At 40.9% G+C, this 22,239-nt stretch overlaps 1 protein-coding gene across 3 annotated transcripts in view; it reads left to right on the top strand.

Annotated features, from left to right (window-relative positions):
- The window catches only part of esrp2 (epithelial splicing regulatory protein 2), a 67,188-nt gene that overhangs the window by 43,117 nt on the left and 1,832 nt on the right, over positions 1-22,239 (top strand). The window contains exons 8-16 of one of the 3 annotated variants that reach the window (XM_008113946.3): positions 1,746-1,856; positions 3,548-3,680; positions 4,914-4,956; positions 6,280-6,581; positions 9,216-9,437; positions 11,308-11,506; positions 13,030-13,252; positions 14,726-14,903; positions 20,871-20,984. In XM_008113946.3, the coding sequence (XP_008112153.2) occupies positions 1,746-1,856; positions 3,548-3,680; positions 4,914-4,956; positions 6,280-6,581; positions 9,216-9,437; positions 11,308-11,506; positions 13,030-13,252; positions 14,726-14,903; positions 20,871-20,960 (1,501 nt within the window). In that variant the 3' untranslated portion in view covers positions 20,961-20,984. Of the gene's footprint in view, positions 1-1,745; positions 1,857-3,547; positions 3,681-4,913; positions 4,957-6,279; positions 6,582-9,215; positions 9,438-11,307; positions 11,507-13,029; positions 13,253-14,725; positions 14,904-20,870; positions 21,639-22,239 lie in introns of those variants that run through there. The other 2 variants (XM_062961988.1, XM_008113945.3) reach the window with 2 other exon arrangements.

The raw sequence follows: 22,239 nt of genomic DNA, 5'->3' as shown, positions 1-22,239 counted from the left end.
CCATCCTTACGAGTGAAGGCAAATATTGTGTGTAGTCCTCTCCCTGTTGTGAAGATGTTTGCATCAAAGAGCGTTTCGGGAAGTTATTATTATGTTACGAAACAATCAGAGCCAGTTTAACACCTCCCAACAAAGGATTCCTCCAGACAGGAAGCAGCCAGGCATTTCAGCTGCAAGGCTATTAAATGCTCATCAAGGTGGCCAATTACAACATTCACACTTGCCTCAAACAGACAAGAGTTCTTTCTCCCACCTGGACAACATTCCACAGATATATAAACCCCACTTGCCTAGTTTCCAACAGACCTCACGACCTTTGAGGATGCCTGCCATAGATGTGGGCGAAACGTCAGGAGAGAATGCTTCTGAAACAATGGCCATACTGGGGCTGGGTTGTTTCTTTCAGCAACCTCCCTTGTGTGGACAGTCAAGTCTGATTTAGAAGAGTTTGGGGCCGGGCTGTGGCGCAGGCTGGTGAGCAGCCTGCTGCAATAAATCACTCTGACCATGAGGTCATGAGTTCGAGGCCAGCCCGTGGTGGGGTGAGCACCCGTCAATTAAAAATAAAAAATAGCCCCTGCTTGTTGCTGACCTAGCAACCCGAAAGATAGTTGCATCTATCAAGTAGGAAATAAGGTACCACTTATAAAAAATGGGGAGGTAAATTTAACTAATTTACGTTGGAATTGAGTGGATGATGAAGCAGCTGCTCCCTCCTGTGGCCAGAATCGAACATCCCCTCAGGAGAAGGTTAAATTGCCTCTGTGTCTGTCTCTGTCTCGGTTCTATGTGTATATGGGCATTGAATGTTTGCCCTATATGGGCCCGGGCTGTGGCGCAGGCGGGAGAGCAAGCCAGCTGCAATTAACTGCAATGAATCACTCTGACCAGGAGGTCATGAGTTCGAGGCCGCTCGGAGCCTATGTTTGTCTTGTCGTTGTTCTATGTTAAAAGGCATTGAATGTTTGCCTATATGTGTGAGAAGGGCGGAATATCAATGCTGTAAATAAATAAATAAATAAATAATACATCCCAGAAAACTCACAGCAACCCAACCCCTGCTCACATATTGGTCTAAAATGAGCTAGAAACCCATGTATCGCCCATGAAATATCTGATAGGATGTCCTATATTCTTGTTTTTCAGTTCAGAGGGATGGGGGAAAAAGAAGCAGTTTTACTGTAAACTGTGTGTTGCTAACTGCCATTGGAAGTAATGTAAGCAACGAAAGGTTCCTTGCCTTGGCGTGAGGTTTGGGGCATGCTCCTTAAATGTGGATTGTGGTGTGGGGTTTATTTACACGTGTGTGGCAACCGTAGTGGGAGCGATGGCTAGTTGGTGGGGTGACCTGGTGTGGCTTTCGGAGTTTCTTGGAAGTCGCCTCCCTTGCAGGCCACGGAGCCAACGTGGTTGATGCTGCTGCTCCTCACTCTTCTTGGGATGCCTTGGGCTGTGTGTGTTTTCCGTGGGGCTGAACGGACTCTGGAAGGGCGCAATGGGCTGTGCATTAATGACGAGGGCCCTGGCATCTGGGCTGATGATTGGCACTTGCTTCAGAGGAGACCTATGGATTTCCACCTCATCCTTGATTGATCAATGTTATATATGTATACGCCATGTCTCATAATCAATGGATGTATTACTATGTAGCCATGATGGTGTATACTGTTTGCCGTATAATTAAGAAGGAAAATTATGAAACCCTTGGATCTGTGATTGATTTAATCCTTCGTTCTTTCTTTCAGTAGTAAATCCGAAACAGTGGACCGTGAAACAGTAATACGAGCTCGAGGTCTCCCTTGGCAGTCTTCTGACCAGGATATTGCTCGTTTTTTCAAAGGCCTCAATATTGCCAAGTAAGTGTTCTGTTTTCTTCCTGAAATGGTTCCGAATTATGAACCTGTTCCGAATTGCGAAAATAGTTCCGAATTACAAATCTGATTTCCCCTCCCCCCCTTCTAATCTCCCGAAATTTTTCCAAAAACAGAATGGGAAGGCACCTGAAATTCGAAATGAACAGAAGTAAAACAGAACGGATTCACACACCCCTATTTTATACGAGGGTTATCCAGAAAGTAGATTACGTTTTGGAATTAAAAATGAACAAAGTATAGGAAAAATATTTATTATGTGCAGTTGAAAGCCACACTTAAATATTACTTTTAAACATAGTCCCCATTCAAATTTAGGTACTTATCATAGCGATGAATGAGCTTGGCAATTCCTTCCTCATGAAATTCTCCCACTTGGGTCTTCAACCAGTTGGTCACTTCTTCCTGCAGCTGCAGCTGCGCATCGTACCTAAATTTGAATGGGGACTATGTTTAAAAGTATAATAATAATAAGAAGAAGAAGAAGAACATGCCCTGGCAGAATATGTAAAGTAAAGTGAAGAACCTGCTTTGATTGAAGTCAAAAATCAGAAACTCCTCAAAGCATAGCAGACAATAAACCAGTATAAGAAAACCACACTACAAACTAGAGCTGACAGCTGGCACAACAAAACATTGCATGGAAAGTTCCTTGACAATATTGAAGGAAAAGCTGATAAGGAGAAGACCTGGCTCTGGCTCACGAATGGGACCCTGAAGAAGGAGACAGAAGGCCTGGTCCTTGCAGCCCAGGAGCAAGCCATCAGAACAAAGGCAATTCAGGCCAAGATCGAAAAATCAGCTGATGACCCCAAATGCAGACTGTGCAAGGAAACCGACGAAACCATTGATCATATCCTCAGCTGCTGTAAGAAAATCGCACAGACAGACTATAAACAGAGGCTCAACTATGTGGCCCAAATGATTCATTGGAATGTATGCCTCAAGTATCACCTCCCAGCAGCAAAGAACTGATAGGATCACAAACCTGCAAAAGTATTGGAAAATGAGCACACAAAGATACTGTGGGACTTCCGAATCCAGACTGACAAAGTTCTGGAACACAACACACCAGACATCACAGTTGTGGAAAAGAAAAAGGTTTGGATCATTGATGTTGCCATCCCAGTTGACAGTCGCATTGACGAAAAACAACAGGAAAAACTCAACCGCTATCAGGACCTCAAGATTGAACTTCAAAGACTCTGGCAGAAACCAGTGCAGGTGGTCCCGGTGGTGATCAGCACACTGGGTTCAGTTCCAAAAGATCTCAGTCGGCATTTGGAAACAATAGACATTGACAAAATTATGATCTGCCAACTGCAAAAGGCCACCCTACTGGGATCTGCATGCATCATCCAAAAATACATACATAGTCCTAGACACTTGGGAAGTGTTCGACTTGTGACTTTGTGATACAAAATTCAACATACCTGTCTTGTTTGCTGTGTCATACAATAAAATAATAATAATAATAATAATAATAATAATAATAATAATAATAATAATAATTTATTTATACTCTGCCATCTCTCCCCGGAGGGACTCAGGGCGGTTAACTATCTATCTTAACTATCTGTTTGAAAATTAGTCCAGAAGATAGCTTTCCTAAAGTATGGAGCCTGATACATCCTAGTTCATCTTCTTGGGATATGTCTGCTTTCCTTTCCCCATAGAGGTGGAGTGGCCCTGTGTCTGAATGCCCAAGGAAGGAGAAACGGGGAGGCCTTGGTCCGGTTTGTCAACTCCGAACAGAGAGACTTAGCCCTGGAACGGCATAAGCACCATATGGGGAGTAGATACATTGAGGTAGGTTGTTTGGACTCGGCTTTTAATGTTGTCACATACTGCTCTTTTGTGAGACTGGACTGCAAAAGGTGACGAGCGAGTATTAGGAGTGTAATAAGTAATACCCAGAGGCAGAGAGAAAACTCATTCTTTTGGAAAATAGAAATCCCCATAACCTTACTCGGTAAGCAGACTTCTTTAGAAGTAACATAGTTGGTTTACTCACAAACTTCATGTATTCAGCATACAGGTATTTTACTTAGCAATTCAGTTACATATAGGATTTGAAGTAGTTTCTCTGTGTAGGTAACATAGGGCATCATTCCTTAGAAAGTCCAATGGCTTCTGTACAGCATTCTGTTCCTACTGACTTCTAACAGCATACGTCTGTTTCCACTGAAGTCTCTACAGTTCCAAAATGGAGTCTGAGTCCTGAACAAGCTCAGACCTGATCACATGGTCTGCAGCTCCTTCCACAACAAAGAGTTAAAGAAAAACTGCAAACCAATACACATATACAATACTAGCTGTGTCCAGCCACGCGTTGCTGTGGCGAAGTATGGTGGTATGGGAAATAAAGTATTGAGGAATTGGTGGTAGTTAAGGTAAAGGATCCCCTGGGCTGAGTGGGTTGCTAGGAGACCAAGTGAGCGGAGCTTAGCCTTCTAACTGGCAGCAATTGGATAAAAACAATTATTCCTCTCCCTCTAATTAGGACTTTATTTTTCTTTTCTTTTTGTTGTATCAACCTAGAGGCATGGATGAGGGGTTGTGATGTCAATTTTTGAGGTTGTGGGGTGTTTACTTTTGTTGTTTTGTCCGCTGCCATGATGCCATCACTCTTTTATATATATAGATACAGTAGAGTCTCACTTATCCAAGACTCGCTTATCCAAGGTTCTGGATTATATAAGACATTTTTGTAGTCAATGTTTTCAATATGTTGTGATATTTTGGTGTTAAATTCGTAAATACAGTAATTAAAACATAACATTACTGCGTATTGAACTACTTTTTCTGTCAAATTTGTTGTCTAACATGATGTTTTGGTGCTTAATTTGTAAAATCATAACCCAATTTGATGTTTAATAGGCTTTTCCTTAATCCCTCCTTATTATCCAAGATATTTGCTTATCCAAGGTTCTGCCGGCCCGTTTAGCTTGGACAAGTGAGACTCTACTGTAGTAAGCAATTTGAATAATATACAAAACAAATAACTGTTTTATTTTTCCCCACCCCTTGCATTTGCTTCAGGTTTACAAAGCAACCGGAGAGGAATTTCTAAAGATTGCTGGAGGTGAGGAAAACTCTAGAGCCTATGTATGCATACAGTCTGTAACTAAACATTTGCTGGTGAGAACTGAATGAAATCGCTGTTAAGAAAGTGATTTTCAAAACGGATCTGTTGTAAGTGCAATCTTGCAGAGGGTGACGTTCGATAAGGCTGCAGCATTTCATAAAACACCAGGATGAATCCATTGAAAAGATTAGAAAAGAATCAAAAGAACTTTTGATCAAGGTTTTTTCTAGAATAAGCTTTTCAATACCTGTGAAGTCTTAAAAGATATATTAACCAATATTATTTTGCAAAGGTTGAATGTGTTTATATTATGTTGGTTGCCTAATCCAATTGGTGTTTAAATAGTGGAGACTATTTGATATGTTTTGACTTTAGTCCACATTTAAGCCTTGATAATTACAGTTTCCTTTAAACATTACAGTCTGAAAGATACTACTGTGGATTACAACAGTTGACTGTACTTACTATTTTTCATTTTTGTTGTTAACTCTCAGGTAATATTGTATGTACCTGATGCTCTAAATTACATAGTGCAATTTATGTTTTGAAACTTTATAGTACTTGCTTATCTTTTTGACATAGAAAGAAGATAGCTCTATACTCAGAGAGGCCTGACTATTTCTGTGGCCTTTGCAAGATGCTCTAATATACACATCTATTTATTTATTTATTTATTTATTTACAGTATTTATATTCCGCCCTTCTCACCCGAAGGGGACTCAGGGCGGATTACAATGAACACATATATGGCAAATATTCAATGCCAACAGACAAACAACATTCAGTTTTAGACAGACACAGAGGCATTTTTTAACATCTTTCCAGCTTCACGATTCCGGCCACAGGGGGAGCTGTTGCTTCACCGTCCATTGGTGGCTGTTCTTCCTCATTCTTTTCCTTGTGAGCAGTTTTTTTTTATGGTGTTGTAGATTAGTTAAATTAGCCTCCCGCATAAAGCGTCCCTAAATTTTCCCTACTTGACAGATGCAACTGTCTTTCAGGGCTGCTAGGTCAACAGCAAGCCGGGGCTATTTTTTTTTTTTTTTATGGTCGGAGGCTTAACCCGACTCAGGCTTCGAACTCATGACCTCTCGGTCAGTAGTGATTTATAGCAGCTGGTTACTAGCCAGCGGCGCCACATGTTTTGAACCTTTATAGTGTTTGCTTATCTCTTCGACATTGTCTAGTATAGACATTTGTGTGTATTTATCATTAAGATTAGTTTTTGGCCAGCTGGAAAGGCTTTGCAATTAGGTGATCACCAGAAAATAAATAGTTTTAAGAAGCAAATGATTGCCACCCTTTTTCTCCCTCCTCTAGGCACCTCCAACGAAGTAGCGCAGTTCCTCTCCAAGGAGAACCAAGTCATCATCCGGATGCGGGGTCTTCCGTTCACGGCCACCCCTGAGGACGTCCTGGGCTTCCTGGGACCCGAGTGTCCGGTCACCGGAGAGAAAGAAGGGCTCCTCTTTGTCAAGTATCCAGATGGCCGGCCTACGGGCGATGCCTTTGTCCTCTTTGCTTGCGAAGAGTTTGCACAGAACGCACTTAAGAAGCACAAGGAGATCCTCGGAAAGCGTTACATTGAGCTGTTCAGAAGCACGGCGGCAGAAGTCCAACAGGTTGCGTTATGTAGCACTTCGCTTCATTCTGATTTCTTTTTTTTACTGATAATGCATTTCTTGTGCCTCACTACCCTGTTTCCCTGAAAGTAAGACATCCCCAAAAAATAAGACCTAGTAGAAGTTTTGCTGAATTGCTAAGTATAAGGCCTCCCCCGAAAGTAAGACCTAGCAAAGGTTTTGTTTGGAAGCATGCCCGGCGCCCGTCAAACAAAACACCATAGCATGCAGGGTTGGTAAATGTACATAATAATAATAATAATAATAATAATAATAATAGTAATAATAATACATCACACAGTCCTAGACACTTGGGAAGTGTTTGACTTGTGATTTTGTGATACGAAATCCAGCATATCTATCTTGTTTGCTGTGTCATACAATAAAATTATTATTATTATTATTATTATTATTATTATTATTATTATTATTATTATTATTATTCCACGCTTCCATCTCCCCAGAGGGACCCGGGGTGGCTTACATACTAGATGTATATGTAAATAATGATAGTAACAAGAAATTCTTGACAGGAGTCACAGTTTGTCTGGTTTAGTTATGTTGGTTTGTGATGACAACTACTGTACAGTATAGAATAATTTTTTTTTTGTTCAACAATGAATATGAATTCTTCTTCATGGAAAAATAAGACATCCCCTGAAAGTAAGGCCTAGCGCATCTTTGGGAGTAAAAAATAATATAAGACACTGTCTTATTTTCGGGGAAACACGGTATCATTGCCAGTCTAAGGGAATGCGGACATTAGAAAATGGGCAAGAAGAGGATGATTTTGGAAAATAGAAATCTCCATAACCTTTTGCAGATTTTATCTTGGGAAGGCATGACTTGGTTGGAAGTCATAACCTTTTGAAAAATGATGCCATAACCTTTTGGGAAAATGGCATTCATGCAAGGCATTTAAGTTTCTCAGCTGTTAAACTGATGTACCTAGATATGTCTTTGAACTGTTAGGGACAAAGATATGCCAGTGCACAAAACACATATATATAGCAGAGTTTCAGAAGTGTTCTATTAGTTGTCCAAAAAATCTACTCTCCCTTAAAATATATTTGCTTTTAAATCATGTTTTCACGAGTCAAAATAAACCGACTTTTTAAAAAGCAACATAGTTGGTTTACTCACAAACTTCATGTATTCAGTATACAGATACTTTGTATATCAATCCAGTTACAAGTAGATTTTTAAAAATTATATTTTTTCTTGAGAAACAAAAACAAAGCATAACTAACAAAGTAAGAGAATAATAAGAAAAAGAAAGAAAACCGGGGGGGAGGGGAGTTTGTTATTCATCAAAAGTGTGGGAACATATCAATACAGTAGAGTCTTACTTATCCAAGCCTCGCTTATCCACGTTTCTTGATTATCCAAGCCATTTTTGTAGTCAATGTTTTCAATATATCGTGATATTTTGGTGCTAAATTCATAAATACAGTAATTACTACATAGCATTACTGCGTATTGAACTACTTTTTCTGTCAAGTTTGTTATATAACATGATGTTTTGGTGCTTAATTTGTAAAATCATAACCTAATTTGATGTTTAATAGGCTTTTCCTTAATTCCTCCTTATTATCCAACATATTCGCTTATCCAACATTCTGCCAGCCCGTTTATGTTGGATAAGTGAGACTCTATTGTATATATATAGCAGAGTTTCAGAGGTGTTCTATTAGTTGCCCAAAAAATCTACTGTCCCTTAAAATATATTTAGTACAGAACAATAATGTATGTGTATATACACACTTGTAAAGCTCCCAAGAAATGTAATACAAATCAGGTTTCTGCAACTCTATATTAGAGTAATTCTCTTCAAATTATATTGCATATAACAAAATAGCTTTCAGGATATCATCAACAAAGGTACAATTTCCATGTCATCATCTAACAAAGTATACTATTTAAGGAGTAAATAACAGACAGAGAGAGACAAACAAGTCCATGTTATTCCTGGAGTTGTGTAGAATCTTGGGCCAATGTCAATTGTAGTAAAGATATTCAGTCTCCAAAATAACAGTTTCTATTTTCAAGGAGTTCTTCGTTTGATTCGCTTGATTATTTTACTCTATTATTATTAGAAGGATACATAAGCACATTTACATTGAAGAAGATGAGAATCATGATTGGATCAGAGTTGGACAGTCTTATCTTAAATTTGAGTTTTCTGTAAATATTCAAAAACATTTAACCTAATGTAATTTTACTGGTATCTATTTTTATTTCTGAAGTTTACCACCCTCGACTTATACTGGAGTCAGTTTTTTTGTGGTAAAATTAGGTGCCTCGGCTTATATTTGGGTCGGCTTATACTCGAGTATATACGGTATTTTCCTCTCCCTCATTCTCTACGACTACCATTTCAACACTCGGTCCCAACAGGCAACATGCTTCTAATTATTTCTGTCTGCTTTGCGTCTATTGGGAGATACCAAAGTTGTGGCAACTGAAACGTTAATAATTGGGAATTGTACAATCGAAGGTGTGTAAGTAGGTGTGTGGCATGATTATATCTTGCCACCTGGGCGGCCTGTCTTTCTGAAGGTAGAGATGCATAGTATGTTGCCCTTATTCTGGAAAGTGCTGCCATTCTCATCCCTGTTTCCTTTGTGCCAACAGGTCCTGAACAGATACATGTCCACCCCACTCATCCCCACTCTCCCCACGCCCATCATTCCTGTGATCCCACCGCCGTACACCATTGCTGCTGGCAGCGCCAGGGACTGTGTCCGGCTCAGGGGTTTGCCTTACACGGCAGGGATCGATGACATCCTGGAGTTCATGGGAGACGCGACCGGGGACATCAAGCCCCACGGAGTCCACATGGTCCTGAACCAACAAGTATGGGAAACTTAAGATGACGTGGCAATCTTAGGCCAGGGGTTCTCATACTTTCAGCCACAGAGCCCTTTCTGGAGCAGAAGTTTCTTGTGGGGCCCCAAAAATTTTTATATATTATATTTTTTGGAAAGGCATGACCTTTTTAGACATCGTAACCTTTTGGAAAACCAGAATCTCCAGAGCTTTATGGAGAAAAATGGCTTTCACAACCATTTTAAAATCATAACCTTTTTTTAAAATAAATATAAAATAAATTGCTAAATATAAGGCTTCCCCCGAAAGTAAGACGTAGCAAAGTTTTTGTTTGGAAGCATGCCCAACGAACAGAACACCAGAGCAGGCAGGATTGATAAATATACATACCGCGTTTCCCCGAAAATAAGACAGTGTCTTATATTAATTTTTGCTCTGAAAGATGCTCTGGGTCTTATTTTCAGGGGATGTCTTATTCTTCCATGAAGAAGAATTCACATTTATTGTTGAACAAAAAAATTGAACATTTATTATATACTGTACAGTAGTTGTCATCACAAACCAGCATAACCAGACAAACTGTGAATCCTATCAAGAATTTCTTGTTACTACAGTAGAGTCTCACTTATCCAACATAAATGGGCTGCCATATTGTACTATATCTCTATATTGTAATATTATTAATAATATTACATGTAATATATAATGTATAATTAATATTATTATATTGTATTATTAGTACAGTAGAGTCTCACTTATCCAAGCTAAACGGGCCGGCAGAAGCTTGGATAAGCGAATATCTTGGATAATAAGGAGGGATTAAGGAAAAGCCTATTAAACATCAAATTAGGTTATGATTTTATAAATTAAGCACCAACACATCATGTTATACAACAAATTTGACAGAAAAAGGAGTTCATTACACATTAATGCTATGTAGTAATTACTGTATTTACGAATTTAGCACCAAAAGATCACAATGCATTGAAAACATTGACTACAAAAATGTGTTGGATAATCCAGAACGTTGGATAAGTGAGACTCTACTGTACCATTATTTCCATGTACAACACTTTATGGTATGTACATTTACCGATCCTGCATGCTCTGGTGTTCTGTTCGGTGGGCATGCTTCCAAACAAAACCTTTGCTAGGTCTTACTTTCGGGGGAGGCCTTATATTTAGCAATTCATTTGTAAAATCATAACCTAATTTGATGTTTAATAGGCTTTTCCTTAATGCCTCCTTATTATCCAACATATTCGCTTATCCAACATTCTGCCGGCCCGTTTATGTTGGATAAGTGAGACTCTACTGTAATTTCATTGGGATTTATTTTCATTTTGAAATTTACCAGTAGCTGCTGCATTTCCCACCCTCAGCTTATATTTGAGACAATAACTTTCCCCATTTTTTGTGGTAAAATTAGGTGCCTCGGCTTATATTAGGGTCGGCTTATATTCGAGTTCAGGAGTCCCGGTGGCGAAGTGCGTTAAAGCACTGAGCTGGAGACCAAAAGGTCCCAGGTTCAAACCCCGGGAGTGTCGTGAGCAGCTGCTGTTAGCTCCAGCGCCTGCCAACCTAGCAGTTCGAAAACATGCCAATGTGAGTAGATCAATAGGTACCGCTCCGGCGGGAAGGTAACGGCGCTCCATGCAGTCATGCCGGCCACATGACCTTGGAGGTGTCTACGGACAACTCCGGTTCTTGGGCTTAGAAATGGAGATGAGCACCAACCCCCAGAGTCGGTCATGACTGGACTTAATGTCAGGGGAAACCTTTACCTTTACCTTATATTCGAGTATATACGCTAGATACATAACAAATAACTAGTGGAGGCTTGAAAAAGCTTGCAATGTCCAACGCCTTCTCTCTTTGCCTGATTTCTGGCTTTCAGGGCCGTCTGTCTGGAGACGCCTTCATCCAGATGAAATCGTCTGACCGCGCTTACCTGGTTGCCCAGAAATGTCACAAGAAGATGATGAAGGACCGTTACGTGGAAGTCTTCCAGTGTTCAGGAGAGGAGATGAATTTTGTTTTAATGGGTGGCACTTTAAATCGTAGTGGCTTGTCTCCGCCGCCATGTAAGTTACCATGTAAGTCCCTCGCGTCCTTCCGCTCCTTCTGTGCTGCTCACGGCTGGTAGGTGCAACGGGGGCCATGCCCACGTGGTCGGTCTCGGGGTCGAAATCACCGCTGCAGACGGGCTGGGACTGGAAGATGGGCCAAACCGGGTGTGATTGAAAACCATTTATTTCTCCCTTTAAGCAATCTTGGTTAATTTTGTGGTGGTTGTCTACAGTCAAGTCAGCTTTGACTTATGATGATCCTGTTTAGTTGATTACTTATTTTTTTGACTACTCATTGACTTTGAAATAGAATTACAGTTGGCTTTCCACATTGGCGGGTTTGTGGATTTGATTGCACTATGTAACAAAATTCGAAAAAGTTTCTGTTCCTGGTGTGAAAGTATTATTAATGTTTAATTGTGCAGTCCTTAAAAAAGGTAAAGGTTTCCCCTGATGTTAAGTCATGTCTGACTCTGGGCGTTGGGGCTCATTATTTATTTACAGTATTTATATTCTGCCCTTCTCACCCCGAAGGGGACTCAGGGCGAATTACAATGAACACATATATGGTAAACATTCAATGCCAACGGACAAACAACATACAGTATAGACACACATAGAGGCATTTTTAACATTTTTCCAGCTTCACGATTCCGGCCACAGGGGGAGCTGTTGCTTCACCATCCACTAGTGGCTGTACTTCCTCATTTCTTTCCTCGTGTTTTGCTGGCAGTTTTATGGTGTTGTAAATTAGTTAAATTAGCCTCCCGCATAAAGCGTACCTAAATTTCCCTACTTCACAGGTGCAACTGTCTTTCGGGGCTGCATAGGTCAATAGCAAGCCGGGCTATTTAAAGGTCGGGGGCTTAACCCGACCTGGGCTTCGAACTCATGACCTCTTGGTCAGTAGTGATTTATTGCAGCTGGTTACTAGCCAGCTGCGCCACAGCCCGGCCCAATCATCTCCATTTCTAAGCCAAAGAGCCGGCGTTGTCCGTAGACACCTCCAAGGTCATGTGGCCAGCATGACTGCATGGAGCGCTGTTACCTTCCCGCCAGAGTGGTACCTATTGATCTACTCACATTGGCATGTTTTCGAACTGCTAGGTTGGCAGAAGCTGGAGCTAACAGCGGCCGCTCACGCCGCTCCCGGAATTTGAACCTGGCACCTTTCGGTCTGCAAGTTCAGCAGCTCAGTGCTTTAACACACTTCGCCACCGGGGCTCCTTACTTCTATGCCATAAACTTCATTTTTGCGGCTGCCACAAACTCTGTTGAAATGGTTGAGACTCGATGAGCATTGAAAAACGAGAGCAAAATGTGCTGTAGGATGTCCCTTTCTGCAAAAACAAAAGCTTTTGCAGTTTATTAAACTTTTTCCAGTTTAAACTTCTCTGTTTGAGGCAAGTGTGAATGTTAGAAACATGTGCTCTAATGCATGAAACCCTTATACAAGACCTCCCTAACTTGCACCAATTTGCTACACAGAAATGGATGCCTGGGTCTGTGGATTCCCCCCTTATGAACGTGCCTTTTTGCTTTATGCGCAGGCCTTTCTCCGCCAGGCTATGCTGCTTTCCAGACGGCTGCAGCTGTGATCCCAGCAGATGCCACCTTATACCAGTCGCAAGCGCTCCTTCCTCAGACTAGGACCCAGCAGGCCTCAGCCGCCGCTGCCGCTGCCGCCGCTGCTGCCGTCGCCTCTCCAGCTGTTGCTTACTACCCGACTCAGGCTGCTCAGCTTTATATGAACTACACAGCTTACTACCCCAGGTATGGTTCAGGTTGCAGTTTTTCTTTTCTCACCATTTTTTTAAAAAAATCGTATCAGAGCCGACTTGAGAACATACTGCAAGTTGCTTCTGGTGTGAGAGAATTGGCAGTCTACAGAGACATTTATTTATTTATTTATTTATTTATTTGCAGTATTTATATTCCGCCCTTCTCAGGGCGGATCACATTATATACATATAGGGCAAACATTCAATGCCCATATACACATAGAACCGAGACCGAGACAGACGCAGTGTTTTGTTGTTGGAGTTTTGCAACTGTGTATTCCGGCATGCTTTCCAGCAGCACACGGGTTAATGGCAGGTCAGCTTCAGTGATAGCCTGCTTAGCCAATAGGTCAAGCCTTCCGGTCTCAGAAGTGCTGAGAGGACGTTCGTTATTCTGCTATGGAATGTGGGAGTTGCCAGCAGCAGAAGAGGTTCGCAGAGGAGTGGCAAAGAAAGATGACATGCTTTGCCTTTGCTAGGGAAGCAATGCGTCCTATGAGCAATGGACTGTGTAGCTGTAAATAGTTTGTATATAATAAAGTCTTGGAACCGCTGTGAGCAGCTGAATTACAACTGTGGTGTCATTTGTCGGTGCTGCTTAACCGGATGCTTAAGCAGTCTGACCGAGGATGGATTGGTAAGAGGCCTGACTCACCAATAAATCAGGGTGGTTCGGAGCTGATTAACCCCCTGATAGGCTTTCCCATCTTTCGGCATCTTTAGAGGCTGTTCTTGGTTCCAGCCACCGGGGAGTGCTGTTGCTCCATCTCCCTGCCAAAGACTTTTCTTTTGTTCGTAACCTTCCTCCTTTTTCTGAGCCTAAATAAATACCTCCCTGCTTTAATGCAGTTCCTATTTATCTACTCACATTTGTTTTCAAAATGCTAGGTAGGCAGAAGCTGGGCTAAGGTCAGGAGTGTCAGAGTATTTGCAGCACAGCAGTAGTTGGATGGAAGCAGTGGAACGCAGAGCGAAGAGACACTCAGAGACCTCGGTAAAACTATTTACAAAGTTTTACTGTATGCAGCAGTAATCAACACAAACAGACTTGCAGACAACAGACGAACACAGGACTGTTCTGTTCTCCAGCAGAACTTGACTCGAACTCTAGGCAGACAGAACTCAACTGAACTGACACAAACACTTGTGTCTGGATACTCCCTAGTTCCAGCCACACATCAAGGTCATCATAGCTTCTTGGCAATTAACTTTTTCCACACTATGGTACATTCTGGATGATGCAATTAGTTGCAATACAAGCATGGCACAAATTGCATTTAAACACTATCAATACACAAATCCCACATTAACAAGGAGCTTACCCTGACCTGGGCTTTGAACTCTCAACTTTCTGGTAGGCAGATTTATTGCAGCTTGGTGATTGACCTGCTGTGCTAAAGCCCTTGCTAAATGCACAAGCCCTGGATGTGTCTTTAGGAACAAAACCCTTTTGCTCTTCTTCCAGCCCTCCGGTGTCGCCAACCACAGTGGGGTACATCGCAGCCCCTCAAGCGGCGGTTGCGGCCGCAGCCTCGGCTTCGCACACTCCGATGCTGACCCAGCCGGGCGCTCTGGTCCGGATGCAAGGGTTGCCTTACAATGCCGGCATGAAGGAGATCCTCAGCTTCTTCCAAGGATACCAGGTTAGTAGCGGGCTTTTCGTTTTGGTCCCTCATTCTCTTTGCTCGGGATGGTCTTGATTGAGCCCTAAAGGGAACAGTCCGCACTCCACTTGCGATGGAGAATGTTGTACTGAAGTCCTTTGGTCTTCATATATTTCCAGCAGTTTTTACTTATCCTTGACTTCAATTGAGGGGGCTGCAGGGTTGACTTACTAGATGAGAATAAAACAAAACAAAAGATATTTTGGACGACAGCTTCTGCATAGCTCCAGGTTTTGTAAAATAGTGATCATTTCCTCTTTCTTCCTCTCCTGCTCTTGTTTTGAGAACTTTTGCGGGAGCAGTGGGACCCGGTCTTTGCTTAGTGAAGCAGAACAAAGTGATAATTCACTCCTTGGTCTCATACCTATTTATCTTTTTCTCTGAGCTTGTTGTCACTCCATATCTTGTCTTAATTCATACTCATAACAATCCCACAGGCAAGGGGAGAATGTCCTGTGAGTCTCATGGCTCAACAGGGATTTAAATCTTGATCTTCCAAATCCCAATCCAACGATCAAGTAACAATACCAAACTGGTTGGCATTGAATGGTGTCAATTTGTCTATCCTCTCAGTTTTGTATCCTCCACCTTCCACAAAAGGTAGCACTTGGTAATGTTGAAGATTACACTATGTAACAAAACCTGAAAAATATTTCTGTTCCTGGTTTGAAAGTATTATTTCCTGTTGAATTATGTGGTTCTTACTTTGAAAGTAGTTGTTATCCTTCGGAAACTATGTTGAATTGGTCGAGACTCATTGAAACACTTGAGCAAAATGTGCTGCAGTATGTCCTTCCCGCAAATATAAAGTTTTTGCAACTTTCCCTGTGTTTTTATGATAAAACCAATTAGGAAATGGCATACAAAGAGCTTGTTGTCTACATGAAGCTAATATGATCTAAGCAGAGGCAAAGCTATATATGCAAAAGTCTACTAATTTCTGACCCATGGTCCCTTCATGGCAGGATTATGGATGTGGAGGTGGAGATATTTTATGTATATTCATACACTTGGGGACTTCTGCCTTATATTGAGAGGCTTTGGGAAACAGGCAATGGGAGTTTGGAGAACCATAAAAATAGAATCCAGTCTACATGCGGCCTCCACCCTTTGTATTGTCAGAGTAATTCGCAGCATAGCAGCAGTTGTATGTTGTCAATGGAGCACAGAACGAAGAGACGTAAGAGACGTGTTAACATGTTTCCTGCCTTCACATACATGCCTTCAGCTTTGCATCGATCATACTTATTTATTTAATATCTATTTACTACATTTATATCCCGCTCAGAGCGGCTTACAAATCAAATGTACATACAATATATTTTTAGCATAGCACAATATAAGCGTTAAATTACTATATTGTGCTATATCATTATATGGTAATATTATTAGTAATATTACATTTAATATATAATATATAATTAATATTATTATATTATATTATTAAAGATAAAGGTAAAGGTTTTCTCTGACTTTTTTAAGTCCAGTCGTGTCCGACTCTGGGGGTTGGTGCTCATCTCCATTTCTAAGCCGAAGAGCCGGTGTTGTCCATAGACACCTCCAAGGTCATGTGGCCATAGGCATGACTGCATGGAATGTAGTTAACTTCCTGCCGGAGCGGTACCTATTGATCTACTCACATTGTCATGTTTTCGAACTGCTAGGTTGGCAGAAGCTGGGGCTAACAGCGAGTGCTCATTCCACTCCCGGGATTTGAACCTCGGACCTTTTGGTCCGCGAGTTCAGCAGCTCAGCGCTTTAACACACTGCGCCACCGAGGCCCCCATTATATTACAGTAGAGTCTCACTTATCTAAGCTAAGCGGGCTGGCAGAAGCTTGGATAAGCGAATATCTTGGATAATAAGGAGGGATTAAGGAAAAGCCTATTGAATGTCAAATTAGGTTATGATTTTACAAATTAAGCACCAAAACATCATGTTATACAACATATTTGACAGAAAAAGTAGTTCAATACACAGTAATGTTATGTTGTAATTACTGTATTTACAAATTTAGCACCAAAATATCACGATGTATTGAAAACATTGACTACAAAAATAAGCTTGGATAAGCGAGGCTTGGATAAGTGAGACTCTACTGTATTAGTAGTATAAAAATAAGGGTAAAAATGCCTGTTTAAAATAGCAGTTTTCAGGGGGGGAAATTGATTTCAAATCTATTTAGGAATGCCAGTATCTGCTGCTCAGCTAATTGGGGCAGCTTTTTCAGCCAGCCAAAACTTTTTGAGCGTTTCGTCATTGCAGCCCTTTTCAAAAATAGCAACAATTAGCCATTTGAGTCTATTTTATGTCGTCTTCCTTCCTGTTATTCCTACCAGTGTCTACATTTCCATTTATCCCCCCATACCACTCCAGTATAAGCCACTCTGCTTTCCCAGTCTCCTCCAAACAGCCCTCCTTCGCCGAGGAGTCTTTAAAGTGAATTAATCATTTTTCTCATTCCGGAATCTATTCTTGAATTGCCCTGTGCTGCCATGTCTAATTGCATTAGCCTCCCGCCGTTCTTCATGCAGAGAACTTAGCGCTATAGATTTAGAGGCTGCGCTGCCATTGGCTGGTGCTGATAAGCGGGAGATTGATCCAGCAACAGGGCAGAAAGCGGAGCGGAGGTTATTAGAGGACACTCCCCTGACGGACCTTGCGTTCTCCAGTCTCCATTTCCGAGCATCACTCTGCTGTTTTATTGCATCGTCCGCATACAGGTTCAATCTCAACTCCTCCTTCCTCCCAATCTTATACCCTTCCCATGTTTCATCCATCCTTATTTTACATGCTAGGGGTTCTATTACCAGAGCAAATAACATTGGAGATAACTGACAACTCCCAGAAATCCTAACCGCTGGTAAACTGGCTGGGATTTCTGGGAATTGTAGGCCAAAACATCTGGGGACCCACAGGTCGAGAACCATTGCATTAAGGGCTCTGATAGTCAAGTGTAGGAATCCTAATAAGTTGTGCTCATAACCTTGGGAACATTTGGCGTATATGTATTGTTGAAGGTTTTCATGGCTGGAATCACTTGGTTGCTGTGAGTTTTTGGGGCTGTATGGCCATGTTCCAGCAGCATTCTCTCCTGACACTTCACCTGCATCTGTGGCTGGCATCCTCAGAGGTTCTGTTGGCAATGAAGCAAGTGGAATATATATATATATATATATATATATATATATATATACACATATACACACACACACACAGTAGAGTCTCACTTATCCAACATAAACGGGCCGGCAGAACATTGGATAAGCGAAAATATTGGATAATAAGGAGGGATTAAGGAAAAGCCTATTAAACATCAAATTAGGTTATGATTTTACAAATTAAGCACCAAAACATCATGTTATACAAGACATTTGAAAGAAAAAGTAGTTCAGTATATCATGATGTATTGTAAACATTGACTACAAAAATGCGTTGGATAATCCAGAACATTGGATAAGCAAGTGTTGGATAACTGAGACTCTACTGTATATGGATACAGATATACAGGTACAGGGATCTATATGTATATAGGATTTGCAAAGACCTGCAAACATATGACAGGAAAATTCATATATAAAATTAATGTAGATAGATAGATAGATAGATAGATAGATAGATAGATAGATAGATAGATAGATAAGTACATAGGGACTGCAAATGCATGCTGGGGGCTAATACCTATATAACAAATATTTCAGGGGAAAATGCTTTTATAAGATTAATGGGTATATATTTTTCTTCTTCCTGACTTACAAAGGCGTATTTCCCTTTTCAAAACATTCCCTTGGTTAAGAGCCAGGAAAGCTTTGGAAAACACACTGATAAGGGAGGGAAAGAGAGGAATATATCATATATTGCAAGCAATGGCCTCCAAGTTCTGTTATCCAGCCTTGACCCTATTATAAGCCGAGGGAGGCTTTCTCAGCTCAAAAAAAAAGTGCTGAAAAACTCGGCTTATCTTCAAGTATATACCGTAAGTGTAGGAATCCTAATGAGTTGTGCTCATAACCTTGGGAACATTGGGTGTATATGTATTGTTGAAGGCTTTCATGGATGGAATCACTTGGTTGCTGTGAATTTTTTGGGCTCTATGGCCATGGTCCAGCAGCATTCTCTCCTGACACTTTGCCTGCATCTGTGGCTGGCATCCTCAGAGGTTCTGTTGGCAATGAAGCAAGTGGAGTGTATTTATATCTGTGGAATGTCCAGGGTTCCCCTGTCTTCTCTGAGTGTTGTTGTTTATTTACTGTTCTAATAATACTGTCTATTATCATTATTATTATTATTATTAATAATAACAATAATAATAATAATAATAATAATAATAATAATAATAATAATAATAATAATGTTGTTGTTGTTGTATGACACAGCAAACAAGATAGATATGCTGGATTTTGTTTCACAAAATCACAAGTTGAACACTTCCCAAGTGTCTAGGACTGTGTGATGTATTTTCGGATGATGCTGCAGATCCCAGTAGGGTGGCCTTTTCCAGTTGGCAGATCGTAATTTTGTCAATGTCTATTGTTTCCAAATGCCAGCTGAGATGCACGGCACCCAATTATTATTATTATTATTTTATTGTATGACACAGCAAACAAGATAGACATGCTGGATTTCGTATCACAAAATCACAAGTCGGACACTTCCCAAGTGTCTAGGACTGTGTGATGTATTTTCGGATGATGCTTGCAGATCCCAGTAGGGTGGCCTTTTCCAGTTGGCAGATCGTAATTTTGTCAATGTCTATTGTTTCCAAATGCCAGCTGAGATGCACGGCACCCAATTATTATTATTATTATTTTATTGTATGACACAGCAAACAAGATAGACATGCTGGATTTCGTATCACAAAATCACAAGTCGGACACTTCCCAAGTGTCTAGGACTGTGTGATGTATTTTCGGATGATGCTTGCAGATCCCAGTAGGGTGGCCTTTTCCAGTTGGCAGATCGTAATTTTGTCAATGTCTATTGTTTCCAAATGCCAGCTGAGATGCACGGCACCCAATTATTATTATTATTATTTTATTGTATGACACAGCAAACAAGATAGACATGCTGGATTTCGTATCACAAAATCACAAGTCGGACACTTCCCAAGTGTCTAGGACTGTGTGATGTATTTTCGGATGATGCTTGCAGATCCCAGTAGGGTGGCCTTTTGCAGTTGGCAGATCGTAATTTTGTCAATGTCTATTGTTTCCAAATGCCGGCTGAAATCTTTTGGCACAGCACCCAATGTGCCCATCACCACCGGGACCACCTGCACTGATTTCTGCCAGAGTCTTTGAAGTTCAGTCTTGAGGTCCTGATAGCGGCTGAATTATTATTATTATTATTATTTTATTATGACACAGCAAACAAGATAGATATGCTGGATTATTATTATTATTATTATTATTATTATTATTATTACGCTTCTAACTTCTTGATGAAAGTATAGGGTGTCTCATAGATACCCAAATATGTGGATGCCAATAGTCAATGTCTATTGTTTCCAAATGCCGGCTGAGATCTTTTGGCACGGCACCCAGTGTGCCCATCACCACCGGGACCACCTGCACTGGTTTCTGCCAGAGTCTATTATTATTATTATTATTATTATCATCATCATCATCACCGTCGTTGTTGTTGTTTATGCACTGCCTTCCTCCCCATGGGAGAACTCAAGGCGGCTAAGAATCCTACACTGAGACAAGTGTGGTATACAATAAAAGTAAATATATATATATATATTAACAGTGTGGCAAAAACGGATTAAAATTCAATGAATACACTTAAAATGGCCTGTAAAACTCAAAGTCTAGTTCGGTATAAAGCAGCCTCTGTATGTTATGCTTCTTGTGGTAACAACGCACCCACTTTCGAAAATCTGAGTGTGGTACGAAACAGCTTTCCTTTCTCCCGCTGACCTTGTGTATCACGCTTGTACTGTAGTATGTGCCCGACGACTACAATGGCCTTATTCAGCTCAACGACCAAGCGAGGAGTGTGTTACAAGCACCGAAAGACTGGGTTTGTCTGTAAGTGTTTGTAACCTCCGGCGAGAAGGTAAGCCCAGATGGGGAGAAGCGGAGACGCCTGCGGTGGATGGAAGTGACAGGGACGGGGAAAATGGTCTTTGCCTGCTTGCATCCTCTCTTTTGGGCTGATTGCAAGGATTTGGCTTGCTAAAATTCGCTTGCTTAGCCGCCAGCATGTATCAACTAACCCCATCGGCAGAACGGATGACGATTATGGTTGTGCCGCGGAGCCTTGTTTCCGCTTCTGGAGGTGTTGCATCTTTGCTTGGCTATCTATCATTCCCCTTTTAAAAAGAAAAATTGCTACGATTTGTCTTGACTAATGCCTGATGAATGCATCTAACAGACTTCTTTAGAAGTTTATCTAATGGGATTCAGCGTTGGCTTTGGTGTTGGTGGGAAGTGTGGAATCTTGTTGAATTTGGTCTATGCACAAAGAAAATACCGTATATACTCGAGTATAAGCCGACCCGAATATAAGCTCAGGCACCTAATTTTACCACAAAAAACGTATTGACTCGAGTATAAGCCGAGGGTGGGAAATGAAGAAGCTACTGGTAAATTTCAAAAATAAAATTAGATACCAATAAAAATACATTAATTGAGGCATCAGTGGGTTAAATGTTTTGAATATTTACTGTATTTCAAAGAAAAACAGTAAACTAACTCTATAAGTGGAAAAGCAACAATAACTTTATCATCATCATCATCATCAACAGCTTCATTTGTACCCTGCCCTATCTATCTCCCCACAGGGACTCAGGCCAGCTTCCAACATAGTAACAGGCAAACATACAATGCCTTCATAAATAATGCAGAGCTAGATATAGATCTATCATTATATATACTAATTTCACGTGTGTATTTCCCCCTGAAATCTGAATGGAAATCAAACTATAAAGTGACAGGGCAGTTCCAATGTGGATATGGGCCAGGTTATAATGGACTTGTCTACTCAAAAGCACAACGGAACAGCCATGTTTTTAATTGCTTCCGGAAGACACTTCTGTCGGCCAGCTTATGTTGGATAAATGAGCCTCTACTGTATAGGCATAAAAATCCAGATTGAGTCCCCAAATGTTTGGAGGTGGATCCTGAGAACAGAACCAAGTGAGTCCAGACTATAAGTTGGAACTAACAGTCAGCTCCCAATTGCAGTTGGATCTATTTTTGCCAAAAACTTGAAAACTGTGTGTAGTGTGTAGTGGTTGTTCCGAAATAGAGCATCGCAGTTTTCCTTTCTGTTCTCGTAAGTGCTGAACAGGATGCCATGAAATACGGTA

This window comes from Anolis carolinensis, unplaced genomic scaffold, assembly GCF_035594765.1.
Source record: "Anolis carolinensis isolate JA03-04 unplaced genomic scaffold, rAnoCar3.1.pri scaffold_9, whole genome shotgun sequence".
Lineage (NCBI taxonomy): Eukaryota > Metazoa > Chordata > Lepidosauria > Squamata > Dactyloidae > Anolis > Anolis carolinensis.
This window is presented reverse-complemented; position numbering and strand designations above follow the sequence as displayed.